The sequence below is a fragment of the Notothenia rossii genome (genome assembly GCF_949606895.1).
Source record: "Notothenia rossii genome assembly, chromosome: 1".
NCBI lineage: Eukaryota > Metazoa > Chordata > Actinopteri > Perciformes > Nototheniidae > Notothenia > Notothenia rossii.
Window position 1 is genome coordinate 22,347,133 of NC_136912.1, and position 15,368 is coordinate 22,362,500.

The following is a 15,368-nucleotide window of genomic DNA, read 5'->3' on the forward strand; positions in this document are numbered from 1 at the left end:
GAATACAGAGATAAAGCAGAATATATTGGAGCTCCCCCATCCAGAAAATAAAGTCCATTAGGCTCTCTGTCTCTCTCTCTCTCTCTCTCTCTCTCTCTCTCTCTCTCTCTCTCTCTCTCTCTCTCTTCTTCCTCATCTCTCATCTGCCTCGTCACGGCCTGACGACTGAAAAATAAAGTGAAAAGAGAGAAATCGCAACAAATCGCCAACGGTTCTCTCTACCTCTGTCTCTTGGATAAAAGGAAAGAAAAGCGGGACTAGAAATTACTTTTTGCTGAAAACCTGTTTGGAAAGTTGCCCGCAAGAATACAGATGAAGCACATTTCCTTGAGCAAACAGTGAATAGATCTGCGAGATGTGCCAGGCAGGCGTTTTGGACGTGTAGTGTTATATTTCTCCCTGAAGCTGGAACAATTAATATTCTGTCAGCGAAGTGGGATTCAGGGAATCTCGTTTATAAACGGTCAGATTTGTAAATAGGCGTACTTATGTTGTACCAAAAGAAGACTGTTTACAGCTATTTTTTAAATATTTGAGGCAAACAAATCAAGCATATAGCTAAACCTTTATTTACTTCAGTTTTATTTATATACGTACATATTTATGTATATTTTTCATTCCAGTGACATACGTAGCCTACTATATGTTTTTTTTAAACTCACGAGTAGATCATCAAGGTAGGCCACAGCCTCGCCTGCTTAGTATTCAGCATGCCAGCATTACCATTACAATGCGTGGTTATGAAATTCAGCTCATTATCATCACAATTACCAGCTATAGATTTTTAAATTACCACTGCTATTTATTGTTGCTTTTGGTTCAAAACACGCTACAAAGTTTGCAAATATATAACCAATTATAACGAATTAAATCAACCATAGATATTAGGTTTTTCTTTTCTTTCCTTTATTAGCATCTTTACACTAAAAAACAAAGATAACGAATAGTCTACTCAAAAATAAAGTAACCTTGTAGGATCGAAACAATATGAGGAAATTCCTGCCAGCTTTAAGCACACACATGCACAAAGTGCGAAGTTTTGGACTGTATATCACTTTATAACTTTTGTTAAATTAAGAAAAGCAAAGACTGTAGCACAGACTGAAGTTGAAAATGTAACACACACACACACACACACACACACACACACACACACACACACACACACACACACACACACACACACACACACACACACACACATATCCACACTCGCCAACCACATTTCCACGTGTCACTGTCGATTCCACCCAACCCCTCTCTCATACCTTTGACATTTTTTACGTGTAATCGTTTTAAAGCGTTTCCGGGCTTGACATATATAACTTTAGCTCCGCTGCTACCGTAAGCATCGCGGTTCATTGGCTCTGGGGAAACGGCATGGAAGAGGAAACATGATTCGTTCTAGTCGTTTTTGGATGTGTGTGTGCAGCTTCTTTTTTTGTAATCCTGCAGGATAACGCACCGTGGGAACCGCTGTCAGTCACAGAACAGGGCTTCTCTCCGGGACTAAACTGCATTAAGATAGGTATAATGCATAATAAATTACACGCTGGAAAGCTTTATAGTCGCTTTATTCAGTTTTTATGTGCAAAAGCAAAAAAGACGTGCAGCCCTAGCACACATTGAAGTTGCCAATATGGGGATTATTAAAATCACGGTTTCAACATCTTTAATATGCTATTAATTAAGCTTGTAAAGTTCTTAATGTATTCATGTCTCAGGATCTGGGCCTCCAATAAAGACAATGTTCGGAGTTGATTTTAACTCTACATTTGATATAGGCTACTTTCATATTCTATAATCAGTGTGAACTGTTGTTTTTTTAAGGATTTATTATTGATATTAACAGTTGTGCAGGCTTGTATAAAATATATTCGTGACCCTTTAGCTAGAATTTGGGGAGGTAAAATTGACCAGAAAACAAAGCAGGGCCCGCCATGTCACGACTGAATGAACAAGTTGTCCCCCCCCCCTTTCTTCATAGCCTACACTGCGTGTCCCCAAGCACCTGCTCTGCTGAAGTGTCCTTGAGCAACACACTGCAGCATGCTGTGAGGCTGAACCTGTGCAGCTCTGACCTGCTGGGCAGTGAGAGGAGAATTTCCCTGCGGGGGATCAACAGAGTCTCACCTTGTTGTTATTATTATAATAAGAAACGAGCAGCTCTCGCCTGCATCTGTGCGCGTAAGGTGCAGCGAGTGTCGGTCTAACCTGGTTATGTGCTGGAAACACTGTTACTGTTTGTTGATCAAGTTCAGCTTTTAGTCATGCTTTGTTAACCATATATGTCTCCCTCTCTTTCTCCCTCAATCTCTCTCTTTCTCTCTCCCGTTGACCCTTGCATGCTCCTCTTCGTCGAAGGAAACACAGCAAACCTTTTCACAGACAAGGCACCAACAAATACAGCAAACAGCTATCATAATCTGGAATAAAATCCATTTCACTTTTCAAAAAACATTTAAATTCCACGTCCTTTGCTCAATTAATCTACACCTGTTAAAACATATTATAGAGACAGGACTTACAATCAAGAGTCATGATAAAAAGCAAATTTACAAACCAGAAATTGTCTCTAAAATATAATAATTTTGGCCCTAACTTTTGCATATATATCCAGACTGTAAACACTGCAAAAAATATCAATCTTCTTACAATACATTAAATGTAACAACCAACTCAATGGCCTATTTAGTAACAACTCGTTAATACATTAAATACATTTTCACTTGCTCGATGAATTTTCAAAATTTCACAACGGATTCCTTTTGAATAAAAATAAGAATATAGATGATTGCAAATGTAATGAATTATATATCGAACTTTTTTTCAAAAAAAGACTTCCTTTGCGAAATGCAAAATGCGAAGAGCTTGTATTATTTAAGCATTTATTTGAGACTTTTAGATGTCCTTCCAGTGAAAGATTAGGATTTAGGACTCAAGGCAAGCAGGGTTTTTTGGAGTGTAGGCTATGGTGCCGGAAACGCTAATACTCCGCTGTTATTATTGCATAATATGCACACAGAACTGTGGGGGGTTAGATTCAGTTTATGGCAGATGGGATCGTGCAGATGGGGGAATATATGAAAGTATAAACTTACTGTGCATTGCCGCAAACGGGTCGTGCTTACAATGAATCTCCATCGTTAAGCTGTAGGGCTGCAGGGCCCCGGTACGGTGTGAGGGGTCTAAAAAAGCCACCGGACACACAGCTTCAGTCAGCCACTTCACACCGGAGCCTCCAATAAATGGACGTATGGGTTACGTCCAAATATCCTCCCCTTCAAAGGGAGGGTATATCCCTCTTAATTAATATAAAGAAATGTTTGACAATGTGATACAAGTTGTACTTTGAATCAAATTAATTAAAAAAAATATTGGGGACTTTTAAGTAGAAGGGAAGAATGAAAAGGCGTCAAAAATATGAATCACAGACGGGCTCCCCCCTCATGGGGACGGGACACCGGGTCGGTCCTGGCGTCTCTCAAACCAGAGGAGGGGAACGACAGCAATAGTGCTCATCCCCTCAAGCTGCAAGTCTACACCGAGTCGCCTCAGTTAAAAAAAACCGATTCAAAGTTTTACTAAACAAAAATATGGAGAGCAAACGAAGTAGCCTCCTTCCTTTCTCTCCTTCTCGGTCCGCTGACCGTGACCCCTGAACTGCGACTTAGCCGGTGGGGGGTCTGAACTTTTTCCTTTCAGTCTGTTAAAAATATATTTGTTTTAAATGCAACGAAGATGTCAATACCCAGATCGAAGAAACAAAAACAAATCTTTACAGATCCACGGTTATTGTTCTTCCAGGATATTTGCTGAAAATTCTCTTGTCAGAAATCGTCCTCGGCAGTAGTTTTCACATTCACACTGAGGAATCTCCCATCAATAAAGCGAGTGAGAGCGGATACGTGCTCACATCTTGAATTCTCATATCCACCGTGCCAAAAAGAAAAAGAAAGACAATTCAGAAAATTACGCAGCAAGAAAATTAAATACCAAACTCTCTGGCTTGCGTAAAGCTTCTGAGGCTGCAGTGAGAGTTGTTATCCTGTTAGTAAGGCAGTTCTTGGTCACTATCTGTCCCCCCTCTGTGAAGGACTCGCTGCTCAAGCTGTCGGACTCCCGGTTTGAGTTTGTAGATGCACTTTTTCGCGTTGGAAAAGAAAACAGTCCTGTCCAAATTCACAACGTAGTTTTTTTCTGTGCTCACCAGCCGAACACACCGAGGATTGTGCTTTAAATTTGTAGCCTGGATTGAAAGAATTCTTTAAGCTGCCAGCGCCCAGCGTCCACGGTGGCGCACGCCGCGTTTCAGGACCTGCTCTCGTGCGGACAGCGCCCGCGCTTCCAAACCCCTGGAACCCTAACCTACACGCGCCGGCCAGCTGCCTGTCACTCACAACGAATCCAGCGAATCAGGACGGCAGCTTTGCCTCCACGTCACAGCCAACCCCTGGTACAATCGGGAGGGGGAGCGTGCTGATTGGCTGTTGCGCATCCCATGGGCCAATTACGCCCCACATGTATTGTCCGTCTACCAATGGGGAGGCTCTGGGAAGCGACGCAGGGCTCGGGGAGTCAATGATCATATGTTTAATTTTCAATTAACGAAGTAAAAAACGTAATGCCTTTATACCCATTTGCGCTCAATTTATTCATGTCAATATTAAATGGCTAATTAATTGAGTATTACTAAAAAATGAGGCTTAGTTGCAGCAAGGCTTTATAATGCCCAGGAACTCAAACTGTAACTGTTCATCTTTATGTAGCCTAAGCCTACTATAGGTATAAAGGAGGAATAAGGGGAAAGAATACATGAGAGCAGAAAGACAGGTTTTAAAGGCCATCAGCATTTCCGGAAAACACATTTAAGTTGAAATTCACCTCGAAAACCAGCTTTTATTGTCCTTCAAACTATACAGGAGTGAGAGTTGTGAAAACAAAGGCTTCTGCATAATGTTCCATTATTTTACACAATGTTATAAATCTTTAGCTTGGGGAGTTTTGGAGACAACATATGAAACATGCATTCCCACTCATTACCTAATTGATTGCGGATCCAAAAGGATGTCGTTTTTAATGAAATGCAATTGGCGAGCTCCGCATTTACACTCCAAACTGAGAGAGAGAGAAGGATTTATTACATCTTCGTCCCACCTGATTTGAGAGGGCATAAAGCATCGCCCCTGTAATATTAAACACACAAATAGCCTAAAGCATGAGCCAAATTAAAAAGTGTTATTTCCCTTTTTCCTGTTTCTAGACATTTAATCATTTCAGTTCCTCGGTGTTAATACTGTACGCATAAACATTAATTTAGAAAACATGTATTTATACACAATTAGCCTATATATTCAAATCAAAGACACCGGTAATACCACAGGAAGCGGATCATTCAAGTTACTCACTAAAAACAACAATAACAATATGTATCTTGTTCTTATAGTTTGCAGGTATCCTCATAGGACGTACATGTTTGATGTACCTCAAGGTAATTCATCTGATACTGAAAAGGTCAGTGTATGATATAATTGAGTCTATTTGATTTCTGATGTTGTTTATTTGTAGATTTCCTGATTTGAATGATTGGTTATATATATAGCTTATTTTCGTTACGTGGATTTCTACCCCATGGACTACTCTGCAGTGTGTTTGAACACTCAGGTTTTCCTCATTAAACAAACAAATGTTTGTCAGGTATTATTTTCTGTTTAAATGCATGTCAAAATTTGATTTTTCTTTTGATTCTGCTTTCTTTCGGAGGCTTCTGTGTTGGGCTGTGTACAAGATGAACCACGAGGGGGGGCGTTTAACCTTGGGCAATGTGCTCGTGCGTGCACAGATATACCCACGCGCAAAAGCAAGACACGAACTTTACAATCAACCCATTTGTACTTAAACAGTCGATTGGGGCTCTAAACTGACAGACAATGTTAAACATCCAGGCCTTCATATAAGGGATCACTGTTTGATTGTGATCTGTTAGACAAAATATGACATTATTTTTCCATTACCAAGATGTACAACCCTTAGTATGTTTTCATAAATCTTCATCGATTCCACGTCCCTGCTTTATAATCCACTGACAGTGAAGTACACACTAATCCTCATTCATATTTCACATCTCTGGAGATTCATGAATTAGAGGGGCCCACAAATCTGAGAAAGCAAATGACTAGTTTGACTGTTTGATTTTAATAATAAAAAAAATTAGAAATAGACCAGAATACAGTAACCTTTACAAAATTAGATATTTTGGAACATGCACCAAAGACCATGTCCATTTAGGCCACAAATAAGGAAAAAAGCAGTCAGATCGTGACAAGATACTGCTGCAAAAATATAATCGGCAAACTGGGAAATCTGTTGGCTATTTTCTTTACCAATTTTATTTCTTAAGTGTGTATTTTCCTTTTCCAGATATACTGTACATCAATACATATACATATAGGCTATGTTTTGTATTGACAGAGTATTTGGGTCTAGAGTTCTTCAACCTATTTAATATTTAATATTTTTCGTATTCTTTTTTTTTTCATTCTCCCTCTGCAGCCAGAGTCTGTTTTTATTTATTGAGATATAGAACGAGCGCTTTTCTCCCCACAGAAGTAAACTGCAGCCGCGCCCTTGTCTCTCCGATTTGCAAATTAAATACATAAGCAATTAAAAAACCCAAACACAATCAATCATGTATACAAATTGTTGTTGCTTTAGGGTTGAACATTTGGAGAAAACTTCCATCAGGGTAAAACGACTTTAATCCGGGGGTCCAACTCATTACCATATTTCATTACCTCTCCACTGTTGGAAATGGGAGGGAAGGAGGGGGGGTGTATACTTTTTAAAACATCAGTAAGAATGTGGTTGAGTTGTGATAATCATTTGAAGGCAAATTGAAGGCAATGTTGTTGTTTAAGTGTTCCGTCTCTCTTTCCTTTCCTCCCCTTCCCTCCATCCACCATGAAAGCTTCGGCTGTTTTGCTTTTTGCGCCCGAGCCTCGAAACGAAAAAGCAATGAAAAATTAATAGCGCATGTTAACTCCACCAGCTCGTTTATTACACGCCCGCTGACTGTAAACATAATGAGAAAGCTCCCGTATCTCTTCTTAAGTTTTCATTTGCTAATAAAATATAAAAAGTCATCACTAATAAATAAAGTAGGCCTACATGGACTGCATGAAGAGTAACCGTCCTGGACTTCCGGATGTGGAACCTGGCTGTGTTCGGACCAGGTGAACCTCGCTGCTTCTCTCAGGCCTGATCAAACGGACTTGTTGTAATCATTTCGCTCGATGATAAGCAAGTAAATACTAGGCTGTCATCTGTCACGTGGAGAACAAGGCCCTGCTGTCCATAATATCAGACCTTTTTCCTGTGTTAGGATGGGGCACTTGAGGTCAAAACGAAAGTATGCCATGTGAGGTCATCTCTCCATCTTTCTCCCCTCCCTCCCCTCATACTCCCCTCAGTCTTCAAGCTATCTCTATTGCATGAATTTATTGGTTTCCTTAACATCACAAAGCTTGTACCTCAGACATACTGCTTGTGATGTCTGAGTAATATACGTTTTGCGACTTTATACTGAATTGGAAACGTATGAAGCATATGTCAAGAGGTCTGGTGCCACGGATTCGCTGTTTGGTCCTAAAGATGCATGGATGCACACACACAATGTTTCGGTTATATGTGCACCAAGGCTGGAACTTAAATGGTGTCTCAGTGAGACTCTGACTGTACTTTAGCGTCAGGGTATCCAATTTGCCTGTGTGGGTTTTATTTTGTAATGAAGAAAGGACATTAGTATATATTAGGAAGGCGTATATTGAATTCCAACGAGGGTCAAGAATCAAATATTTCTAGAAAACTAGAGAAGTAAATGCACCGCCTAGGTCTAATTTTAATCTTTAGTAAAATAATAATTTAACGTCAGCGTCTGCCCCACATGTCGCCAGACAGGGACTGAAATGGCGGCCCTCTTATTAAAAGGAGATGGCCTGTGCGCACTTTTACGCACGGCCAACCTACGGGGCGGGGAAAGAGAGCGGTCTCATTGGATCCATTTTCATTCTAACAGATCCTGCTTTGTACCCCAAGCACGTATCTTCAAGTGAGAGGAAATGGAGAGGCTGTAGGTATAGGCCCGGGGCCCTTAAGACTTTACACCCCAACAGGGGAGGGCCTCCTTTAAACTCTGATTTCCTCAGTGGTTAAAAGGTTATTATCCAATTGCTACAAATCCCATTGCTTTCACCGTTTACCAGGGGTAAGGCCCACTCCACAAAAGACTGCAAAGGGGGCATTATTTGTCTTACAGACCATGGGCATTATTTGATGACACATTTCCATAGAAGGCAGGGCACGAGCTAATTTATTTATATTATTATAGGACGTGTCAGAATTACAACACACTTTCTTGTCACTATATTGTAATAATCAGTATGAAAAGCAACACAAGATTCAGGTGGCCCCTCAATAAAAAAAAACATGCTTGTTTTTAACATCTACATGCATTACTTATAAGGCAGCAGCGTCATCACAAAAGCAGATTGTTTGGCTTTTCTGTAGAAAGGGCTTTCCACGAAGTATATTGCCCTTAGAGGGAGGATCACTGCCCACAGTTTCTTAATGAAAAAATATGTTTTATCAATGCAGACACAGCGGGCAGCAATATGAAATGATGTGATATCCATTGGGTGCCATAACAAGGTCGATGGCCTGATCCATTGCTGTACCAGACCCTGCTGTTTTATGAATAGGCCCAAACGAGATGAACCTGTTGAATAATGTAATGGAGACACGCAGAAAAAACAAGACTCTTTTAGAGAGTGTTTGGACTGATTCGGAATGCAACTACAACTTTTTGTCCACAAAAACGAAAACATAAACAACAAACTTTCTATCGATTGTCATCTCAAAGTCACACTGCTCATTAGACTTTTAACATAAAGTTTATTGAACGGAATTTGATAGATATGTTAAGAATATGACATATCGTTTACACTGCATGCTCGTGCTAACAACACACAATGTTGCACACATTGACAATGCTTTTTTATCATAAGGACCAATCAATGTATCCCCCTCAGGTGATGGTGCACAAACCAACACGTGGGGCTGACCTGACGAAGAATGTTGCCGAACCAAACCAATAACTTCAGCCACTTGTGTTTCTCCACAGCGCCACAAGTTGCAAATAAAATAAAAAGGTAATGATTACAAAAAGCGATGACTCTCATTATTCATAAGATAACACAACTATATATTCTAAACTGCAAAAGTCTCCAGACAAATCTTATTTTAATTTAAGATTTTTTTCAAGACAGCAACACGTTTCCAGAAACTCATAAAGTCACAAACTTGAGATAAAACATTTTTTGATTAGTGCATAGACAACTATAGGCTACTTAAAAATAAGTTTTCCCTATTATTCTGCCATACAGGAATAGTTAAGAACACTTTGTAATACTTCTAACTCATGAGGACAACTAACTAACTATACATTAATTGCAACAAATGACTTCCACAACTTCTATTTAAAACTGTCACTTGAGTAAAAAAAACACAAAAAATAACAAACAAGACGAAAAGTCTTTCACTTTAAAAAAGTTAGCATCAACCGCTCATAAAAGTGAAGTTAAGCTCCAGAGAGTCGGTGCGAGCCTACCTGTTCTCCCCAGCCGCAGTACAGGACTCGTGGGGCCCTGCTCCATGATCTCCGGGTAGAACAGGGGGAGGCGATGAGAGGAGAAGAAAAAAAAAAGGAAAAGAACAAAAACTTTTTTCCAGTCTCCCTCTCTTCCCCCCCTCTCTCTCCCTCTCTAGGGCAGTGTTTTTTCTCCCCCTCTCTTTTTTCTTCTCCTACAGTACTTTTGGGGCGAGTTGTAGGTTGAAATAATTCGACCCTTCCGCTCCCTATTGCACTCTCTGCAAGTGCTCAGTCAGCTGCAACTAAACGCTTTAGGTGGAAAAAAGGCTTCTGGGGGAAGCGTGAAATGATCACGCAGAGCAAAAGAGCCGCTCTCTCAATGTGCGCTCATGTCCTGTCCTTTTACCGCACGAGCTTGCACACACACACTCGTTAATGTGCACGTATTAACACACGCGCACCCGCACGGCCGAGCATACATACACACAAAATAGGCTAACCTCCACCCATCCCTGCAGTGCCGCGGCCCCCTTTCTCGCATCTGTTACCAAGTTCCACTTTACTAAACTTTCCCGCCCCCGCCCTTCTCTCCCTCTTTCTTTCTTTCTCTCCCCTTCTTTTATGTTGGATACATTTCCTCTGGGACACAAGATAGCTATACAGGTATGCATGATTTGCGTGATGGCAATGCAGTTTTGTATTGTTTTATTAGCTGTAGAACAAGATAAAGTAGTTTTTTACGTGTATGTAGTCAAGTGCACCTTCAGCAACTTCCAAAACAGCGTTTATGAGAGTTTGTGCAAACTTCTTTCTGTGCCGGTTTACACCTGTTACGCACGGTGCTCTTTACGCATTACGCACGGACTGAAAGTCTGTTGAGCAGGTGGAATACAGAGCTACACCTTCAGCTTCACTGGTCTGCTGTTGGAGAATGCAGTCTGCTACACCTGCATGTGCTGTGTTAGAGTGTTTCTTACAAAACAGCATGGTTCTGGTCCTCAGCTCCAATTGTTTGTGAACACACACCTGCAGACGCACAACATTTCATTGAAATAATAATATGCCAAATTGAAATTTCAGCTCATTCGAACCGTTTTTTTAGCTCTCATGGAGAAGTTTGTTCTTTTGCTAAACATGATAGCGATGCATGTTCTTAACATGTGTGCTCTAGGCTCTTTCGTTTTATAAAAGAAACATTTTAGAACAGTTTACATTCAGTTTCAATCAATCAATCAATCAATCAATCAATCAATCAATCAATCAATCAATGTTTATTTATATAGCCCAATATCACAAATGTTACATTTGTCTCAGTGGACTTCACAGTTACAGAATATATGACAATACGACACCCTCTGTCCTTAGACCCTCAAGGAAGAACTTCCAAAGAAACCACAGTTTAAAGGGGGAAATGGGAGAAACCTCAGACAGATAAACAGAGGCGGGATCTCCCAGGACGGACAGACGTGCAATAGATGCCGTGTGTAAATCGAAGAGATAATACATTTACAACAGTATACCAAACAAGTTTGCACAAGGCATTTCTGGTTTTATAATCCCTCTAAAACAAGACAGGAAAGCCCTTCCTACATACAAAAAAAAAATTCAAATCGTGTTCATGTCTCTTTCACACCTCAATGTACCAAATGCCCCGTCTCTCACACAAACATAGATACATTAAAAAAATAAATAAAGCAATTAAAACTGAAGAACAGGTTGAAAACTTGTGATAAGGATTATTTTCACATTCCAGATTGAAATAAAAGCAGAAGATATATCGGAAATCGTTTTTTGGAATTAAATTATAATAGTTCGGCCTGAGTGCGTCCAGCTATATTGAGACACTCAGCCTAAACCGGAAGTAAGAGGTTGTCAGATTATAGACCAAAAATATATTTGTTTCCTTCAAAAGGATAACAGGTTAATCATCTAAAGCTGGTAACACAAAAGGTGAAAAAAGTATACAGCTCATGACAAATTAAATCAAATCGTATGTTTATAAAAGGCCACCGGCTGTAATACTTCTGTCACTTAAACACAAATAATAAACAACATTAAATATTTCCCCACTGATTCCACCTGATCGACACAAAAACAAAAGCAAAAGATATTCATTAAGAGTTAACAAAAATGTTTGCTGTGTATCTTTATTCGATGTCAACATTTTCCCTCCCTCCGTTTGATTTCTGTCCTCCAGACAGCCGCAGGTCTCAGGGTTCACGCGCAGCCCCGAGACAATTGAGTGTTGAACAAAGCGCGAGACAGCGACCCATTTTGCTCTGCTTGTCGCCTCGCGCTGCAACACTACGACCCTGACCTTCGACTCGCGCCCATAACATCAAAACATAAATACTAATGTTACCATGAAATGGCGAGAGACACAAAGCAGGTTCGTCTCTGACCTTCAGGTGGAGAAACAGGCCGCCACAGATAAATACATTATAGGCCTACACTGATTTCAGGAAAATAATAATTTGTGAAAGTTATTTATAGTGGGAGTGTAAACCGTCCAGTAACAAACTAAGTCCTTTTAAAACCGACTTTCTACCATACAAACATTTGTGTTACTACTTATAACTTCCTGCTGTCACTTATTTTATTGCTAAAAATGTATTACCACAGAGTTATAGCTTATAACTCTCTGCTCTCTTTCCTTCAGGGGGAAAGGATCTTGAGTCCTCGGAAGACTTGCCTCATCCTTATCTTTTTTACAGTCCCAAAAGTTGAATCTGTATGCATGGCCATGGCAGTGGATTATTCAGTGCGCTTCCTAAACGTGCGAGCTCGCAGAAAAGACTGTAAAATTATCTGCTATTGAGCCATTTGAAGAAACCTAGTTATAATATTCTGCCACTTTTCATTTGGGTTACCCAAATAATTTGCTATAGCCTACCCATAATGAGGGACAACAAGAGGAAGAAGACATACCAAATTAAATTCGTCATTTATAAACACATTTTGAGGGAAATTCGATTAATAAAGGATATTTAATTGAGCTCAACCTGATACCTGGTGTAAATATGAAAATTATACTTACTTTTATTTATATTTTTGGAAGCTGTAATGATTTTGATAAAAACTCATAATATTGCTCATGCGGGTGCAACATTAGTAGGCCTAATCATCTTTAACGATGATTATTATATATTGTTTTAAATGTTTTTAACAAAATATGTACACATTAGTTGCCTATTTTGAGACTTAGTAAGCCGAAATATATTCTTATAGGATCTTAAACTCTACACAGCAAAGTCTTTACAAAGTCCTCTATACTAATTTTGCTTTATTTAAATGTTATACCCTGAATAGTTTTTCTAACCTTGCCTCGTTTGTTTCCTGCAGCCTCAGGGAGGTGTCGCTCGAAATTTGGTTTGCTTATAGAGAATCTCCTCAAAGAATTCGCCATAGTTTCGATATTAATCATGACTTGTTTGTTTTTCTCCCCCGTGCTAATTAATGTAATTAATCTGAGGGGGGGTGCAGTTGGATCGGTGACCCGCGCTCTCACCGAGCGGAACCGGAAAGAATCGCATTAAAGCGCGAGAAAGAAGAACTAAAGGGACGATTAGAACAATAAGTAAACACGTAAACACAGGAGGAGAGGCTCAGGGTCTCTGGGAATTTTGGCCCTCACCACAGCGTTTACATTTTGGGTAAACTGCAGCACGACTGTCCTGAGTCCAATTTGTTACAGAGAGACAATGCTTTCAGTGTGTTAATGAATAATGACATCTGCATGAGCGCTCTGTCTGTTTTTCTGCTGCTCATAAAATGTACTTATTATGTACTTTTACCGCAGTAGGCTAACACAATCTAAAAATATTGAATTACAAGTAAAAGTCCTGTCTTCAAAATCATATTTTAAAGTACATAAATCAGCTAAATATTTATTTGGGCACTCATTATGTATAAATGCCCCCTTTTATTATAATGTGGGCTATTTTTATTTTTTTATATTAAAATTGTATTTTACTTAAAATGGTTTGTTCTAGTTGCTTTAGTGGACCCATTTTTAAAACAATCTAATTTTAAGATTGTGTGCAACATAACTTACTGTCAAGAAAAATGTGTGGAGTAAGAAGTTCAATTATTACCTATGAATTATGGGAGAGCAGAAGTAGCAGAAAAGATAGATTTAAAAAGTAAAAGTAGCCCACGTGACCTACAAATTGTACTTAAGTACTAAACTAAATGGAGAACACTGGAGTACATTGGCTTTTCCTCTAAAAACTGAATACATTTACTTGTTTCAAAAATAAAATAAATCCAAATCTCACAACATTTTCACTCTATCTTGCTACTAATACTTTTATTAAGTCTTTTATTTGTTGGTTTTTTTTTCTTCTGTTTTGTAGCTCTTAATGTTGATGCTATATCAGTTCTGCATTCTCTTTATTGTAAAGCCTATGAATTGTTACTTCCAAACGAACTAATTTACCACCCAGAAAGTCCAGGTGAAGGTTTAGTGTTCCCAACTCGAAGCAAATCCTGCACGGCCTGAACATTACTCCTGCGGGTATCATGTCACCACTTTTGACTTTGTAATTTCTGTACAAAACCTAAACCTAAACTAAAAATACTATGATATCAACATCCCATGATGCTCATGTATTTGCCATCGTATTCTCCAAAACGCTCAGAGCCGCTGTGCAGATTGAGTTTACCTTTATATCCCTGGGATTTAATTCAGAGTGGCACTTCACTGTGGGGACACAAGGTTCCCTTTCTGCAGCCATGGTTGTTGCTGTTGTGACTATTAAGGCTAGAAGGGGGCTTAAGGGCTGCAGGGCGGATTGAGAAATGGGACACATTATTTGTCCATGAAACATTATGTGACACAACATGACACCAGGCCATTTGTATGTAAAGGTAAACATTTCAGCGTGACGATTCGACAAGAGAGGACAAGGCTCCTGTCAATGTGGTTTTATAACCGCGGCTGAGAAAGAGGTGTTGTGGCATCGTGTGGCGATGTGGTGTGCGTGTGTGTGCATGTGAGAGTGTACAGAGCTTCTGTTCTCAAATGTAATCCCCATAGACACAAGTCACTTGGTCCGGTCTGAAAAGGTGTTTTCAGAATAGTCTTTTCCTGCTGAAAGCGCTGACAGACTGTTGATCAAAGGTGTGTGTGTGTGTGTGTGTGTGTGTGTGTGTGTGTGTGTGTGTGTGTGTGTGTGTGTGTGTGTGTGTGTGTGTGTGTGTGTGTTTGGCAGGTACTGGCAATTAATTTAGTTTGAAAAAGTAAAAAAAAGTGACTGTCAGACACACCCAGCAGGGGCCAACAACAAGACATTTTGCACAAGACTAAATGTTTCTTACTATAACAAATTAGACCAAAATACATGAACTCTGGGGCGTCCTGGCTCCTTAGGGCTCTAAGACGATGGTTGCCAACTGTTTGGCATGTTAAATTGAGGAAACGTCAAAAGTAGTATTGTGTTACATTACTTTCCAGAGATGGGTTCCACTCAATTTTGAATATCTTAAAAATGACTGAGAAACCACAGAAATATTCTGTTACACAGAATTTCAGGCTATGCCCCTGTGACAATTCGTCATTCCCCTCCGGCTGTGTTTTATCATTTGTTTCTTCCTGCATGAGCTTTGCCACTGATTAGTACATGCTCTAGTTGGCATATTAACTCAAAAATATACTGAATCTCTCTACACCACCAGTTTCTTATCCCGCAAAGCTATTTGAGGCTAAGAATTCATAAAAATA

General features: G+C 39.6%; 1 protein-coding gene across 4 annotated transcripts in view; it reads right to left on the reverse strand.

The window, feature by feature from the left end:
• Positions 1-10,035, reverse strand: part of pax5 (paired box 5) — a 58,410-nt gene extending 48,375 nt beyond the window's left edge. For 2 of the 4 annotated variants that reach the window (XM_079679626.1, XM_079679624.1), the window contains exon 1: positions 9,665-10,035. In XM_079679626.1, the coding sequence (XP_079535752.1) occupies positions 9,665-9,710 (46 nt within the window). In that variant the 5' untranslated portion in view covers positions 9,711-10,035. Of the gene's footprint in view, positions 1-3,101; positions 3,525-9,664 lie in introns of those variants that run through there. The other 2 variants (XM_079679627.1, XM_079679625.1) reach the window with 1 other exon arrangement.
• Positions 10,036-15,368: the final 5,333 nt, after the last annotated feature.